The sequence below is a fragment of the Triticum aestivum genome, chromosome 6B, assembly GCF_018294505.1.
Source record: "Triticum aestivum cultivar Chinese Spring chromosome 6B, IWGSC CS RefSeq v2.1, whole genome shotgun sequence".
Classification (NCBI taxonomy): Eukaryota; Viridiplantae; Streptophyta; class Magnoliopsida; order Poales; family Poaceae; genus Triticum; species Triticum aestivum.
In genome coordinates this window covers 34384624-34389647 of record NC_057810.1, presented here as the reverse complement: position 1 = coordinate 34389647, position 5024 = coordinate 34384624, and the positions used below count along the sequence as shown (strand labels likewise).

General features: G+C 45.4%; 1 protein-coding gene across 1 annotated transcript; it reads left to right on the top strand.

The window, feature by feature from the left end:
• The first annotated feature begins 435 nt into the window (after window positions 1–435).
• On the top strand, window positions 436–3105 carry LOC123133316 (uncharacterized). The gene is made up of 3 exons (XM_044552815.1): window positions 436–1837; window positions 2593–2676; window positions 2993–3105. Exons 1-2 carry the CDS (start codon window positions 592–594, stop codon window positions 2631–2633), a joined length of 1287 nt encoding a protein of 428 aa, XP_044408750.1. The 5' UTR covers window positions 436–591; the 3' UTR covers window positions 2634–2676; window positions 2993–3105.
• Window positions 3106–5024: the final 1919 nt, after the last annotated feature.

Sequence of the window (5024 nt, the reverse complement as noted above, 5' to 3'; positions counted from 1 at the left end):
CCAGTTACGATCTGTATCGGACGGCGGGGGCACGTCCGATCGGACGGCCAGGAAGGCGGTTTAAAACTGGCATAATAAGTTGACTTATTTGTAGCATGTCGCCTTGTTTTTCTTTCTCTCTTTTTTCGGCTGAAGGAAGCCAAGTGTTTGTTTTGAAGAAGCCTCCATGCATGCCAACCACCACGGGGTCCAACGACATCGATCCTTGCTGGGCAGGTGTGCCATAACACCCAACGAATCGTTTCAGAGGCTGGGCACGGACGCAAATGAATTGATTTTCCGAGCTATGAACGGACACATGTGCCACGGAATCGACACGAACTTCTCCTGTTTTGTAACCTCATATAAGTAACGGACACGGAGATCCAATCTTACCGCTGAGTTCATATATGGATAGCGAAGTTCCAATCTCGATCCCCTGCCTTGCCACACGCGTCCCGCTTCCCGATCCGCCGACCTTCCAGTCAGACCGCAGCAGCTCGGGGAGGCCGTGTCCAGCAGCCGGAGGGGTCCCTAGCTTCCTCGCGTGCCGGGCTTCACGCGGCCAGGCTGGCTACTTGCCGGAAAAAAAAAAACTCCGGCCGCCGCGCCATGTCAATTCCAGCGCCGCTAGAAGATGAGGACCTCCTCCAGGAGATTTTCCTCCGGCTCCCACCGCTGCCGTCAATCCTCTCCCGCGCCTCCCTCGTATGCACGCGCTGGCGCCGCATCCTCTCCGATCCCCGCTTCCTCCGCCGTTTGAGCAGACACCACCCGGAACCTCCTCTGTTGGGCTTCTTGAAAGGGTCTGGCCTCAGATATTCCGCCTTCACTCCCATCTTGGACCCGCCCGACCGCATCCCCGCCGAACGCTTCTCTGTTCGGTTTCTTCACAGCTTCACGAAACCTCCTCCGTTGGGTTTCTCCAAAGGGTCTCTCATCTTCAATCCCGTCTTCACTCCCGTCTTGGACCCGCCTAATCGCATCCCGGCCCAACGCTTGTTTGTGCCCGAGCACGGGCTGGATTGGGAATTACTTGGCTGCCGCCATGGCCTCGCACTCATGCTCAGCGAGTCTCTGTGTGAGGTCTTCGTGTGGGATCCCCTCAACGGCCAGCAGCACCGCGTGGCTTTTCCATCAGAGCTCCGTGACACCAAAAGGGAGAGTTTCTGTAGGTGCAGTGCCACGGTGATGTGTGCTGACGATCAAGATGGGAACGTGCACCACGATTGCTTCTTGAGCCCGGCCTTCAAGTTGGTCTTAATCTGCACCAGTAGAGACTTGAAGACAACATTCGCTTGTGTCTATGAATCGGCGTCGGGTGTATGGGGGACTATTGTCTCAACGTCGACTACAGATATGGTTCTGAAACTAAGGCCCGGCATCCTCATCGGGGAAACAGTTTACTGGTTGTTTCATGGACGCGAAATCCTTGCATTTGATACTGAAAGGCAGGCTCTTAGTGTCATCGAGATGCCGACAGAGGCCCAACATGTCAATAACTGGTCCTTTCAGCTCCTACGGACAGATGACGATAGTGTTCTTGGACTCGCCGTTATGTCGAAACCGGGCATTCATATATGGGAAGGCATTCATATATGGGAGAGGAAACTGAACTCTGATGGTCTTGCCGGATGGGTGCTTCTGCAGAAAATCAATCAATTGGAGGGGATCTTTTCTTGCGCCTTCAGAAATGCAGAGATGGTGGGGTATGACGAGGAGTTAAATGTGATGATTCTGTCTACGTACAGTGGCGACTTCATGCTCCACCTTAAGTCGATGCAGATCAGATTAATTTCTAAAACGGATGGGTGGACTCATACGGTTTACTTTCCCTACAGAAATTTCTACACTGCAGGTAATACCTCTGTACCTCATTTGTAACAATTAAGATTAGTTCCAATTACTACTGATATGTGTTTGTTGTACTAGTGTTCATGTGATGTGATTAATTATCTACTCCATGTAAATACTATAGTGAAACCATCTAATCTTTGAAAAATAGTTACTCTCGATTGGATGATTAAAGCTTGTGTTACGTTTTCACTCAATGTGTCTCCTTGCAAGACAATGTTTGTGTTGTTTGTTCTTCATACTAATCATCAATTCAGGGTGGCATGTACTTTTTCATCAGAAAAGAATACTAGTTCTTCAAATTTGAGTGATAACAAGTAATGCTAAATTTGAGCAGACTGGCTTTTCCCAATTTGTGCATATTTTGTTGGGGCCATATTGGGCATTAACAGGTACATAGTCTCTGCAGTTGTCTTCTGTATGAATGTATTTTCTGTAAACTTCTAAGTAGTCCAAACAAGTCTTGGTAAAAGAATAATATAAGAGCAGTTTTAATATGCTCACTCTTACCCCCTCTTTTCACATGAGCCGTTGATGTCATTAATTAGTGATATGATTAACTCTTACCTTCTTATCTCACATGTAAAAGGAGGGGGTAACAGGGAACATGTTAAAATTTGACATATTATAATTATCTCTTCCACCTGACAGCGGATGTGGTTTCATGTACTGTAGCTGTCACAAAAGCGTACATTGCATTCTCATGATCCAACTTGCTCCATGTTTTTTCATTGATTTATTGGGCTTCTTTTGATATAGGCAGGGGAGTTGGGTGGAAATGGGTGGATCCAAATCTCTGAACACAAGAGATCAGCCAATGTGCTATATATGTTTGTTGAAAAGGTGAGATAATTTATACTTTTTCTATGCACATGTATTTTTGTCATGGTTACATAATTATTATTAAGATGATGAATGATTTATTTTTGTTGAAGTTAATTTCTAGTGTATTAATTAAGTTGATTAGTTTCTATCTAGTTCTTCCTATGTAAAAGGTGTGCCTTTGAGTTAGACCGCTAGTTCTTAACAACTTGTTCATGATTTGTGTTGTCTTTGCATCATGAGTTATTCTTGTCAACATGCTTACATGCATATTTTCCATATACATGTCGCACAAAGAGCCAGTCTTTCTTCTTTTAATATTGTCGCTTTTTTTCAGCTCATGTGCAGCTACTAGGTGTCATTGTTGATCGTTCTCCTGCGAATGGTATCTTGCCTTGCAATCCAGTATGTTGAACGTTCCCCTACTTCATGATGATCCAGTTATATGGCGCCGATGTTTTATTTCTTCGAGCGTCGTGGATGTTTCAGTTTTCTTAAATCCTAGTATGTGTTTGGCATGATGACCTCACATTATTTTTGTATCTCTGAAAATTTACAATCATTCTGAGTAAATGTTTTGCTACTTCAAATATAATGTCTAAAAAAGTGGAAGTGCCTTTTACACCGTATTCCCTTTATATTCGAGGATGAATGTTTACCACTGCAATTTTTAAAATGAATTCCCTGTAACACTTCTATTCAATCCCTGGCCAAGTGAACTAGACTAGCATTACAAGGGATGGGGCTTCACTCGAATCTCATTGGGATTAATTCCCTGTTGGGACCAAACCCCTAAAAACCGAACATGGCCAGAGAAAACTTTAACTTTCCAGAAATACAAAAAGGCACTTTGCAAACGAAATAACTAAGAAAAAGGAAACCAAGCATAAGAGCATCTACAACTGGGATTCTCAAACGACCCCTATACGTTTACGCCCGGATAGTGACCGGTCATAGTCATATCTGCCACGCCGAACTGGCGTACGGGACCGCACGGATTCTCATCGAAACCCATTGGCTCGGCCAGAACGCCACTCTTGTTGTCGCCCAAGGGGCCAAATCCGTCTGTTTAAGCCAGGCGGCAACCCCTGATCCTAGCCATAGTCCCATTTCCTCCTTCTCCGTGCTGCCACTCTACATCCACTCGCAGCTCGGAGCTCGTCGTCCGCCTATAGCCATGACGGGGCAGCAGATCACCACCTACACTATGGTGACTCCGAAAACCGGTTAGAGCTCCTTGAGAAGATGTGGGCATGGTGTGCTGGTCGAATTGCAGTCGGCCTGCCTCCGGACTAGCCGGAGCAGGAGGAGGAGGTCGGCATGGAGCAGCAAGCACCGGACGCGACCATGGAGGATGCAGAGCCGGAGGAGGAGAGGAGTAGGAGGAGGGCGAGACTTATCAAGTGCCTTCGAATGCCAGATTCAATATGGTCGACGCGTGAGTCCCATATGATGGGTCCTTCACCCTACCTGTAATAGGTGACCTCATCATTAGCCCCGAATCGATTCAGGTTTCGTAGGACCACTACTAGGGAAAAGCCTAGCAGTAGCGCGTGTTTTTGGCCTACCAGTAGTGCGGGTGACTGCGCTACGGATACGGCGCTACAACTAAAGGTTAGCAGTAGCATGGGTTTACCCGCGCTACGGCTATATCCACTTAGTAGTAGAGCTTCCTGCAAAAGGCGCTACTGGTAAGTACTAGTAGCGCTTCTTATTGCCCGCGCTACTACTATTATTCTGTATTCTATTTTGTTTTTTATTTCATGTCGTATTCATACACCTTTATACAAGTTTTCATACAATAGCAATTTAGAGATTGTTTTTACATCATAATGAGTTATTACATCACTGGGTGAAAGAACCGTGGACTAGTTTCAAGTGGATGGACATCCACTTGAAACTAATTTGCGGTTCTTTCACCCCATGATATAATAAATATCATCATCATCATATCATTAACAACTTATCATCAAAATACATCATTGTCATATAACAGCTCCTCATGATCATCATTTTCATCAATGAGACATCATATAGCAAGTTGGTCACTAGTCATAATCACAACTCCTCCTCATCACTATCAACTCTAACACATTGTAGCACATAATAACACATTGTACCTAGGACCTACTTCTCTCTCATAGGACCTACTGCCCTCTCTTAGGTAAAATAGCATAAAACAAGATAGGCCCTGACTCTTCATTATGGAGAATGGAGATTATCCTGTCTCCAATTCTTGCGCTTCGCACAATGTTGCTTCAAGTAGCTCCCTACGATTGACCATACATTTTTCCAATCTTTTAATGTCATGTCTTGATCGGTTTTAGAAATCCTATATGAACACGAGTGATTCGTAGGCTGACCTGGCC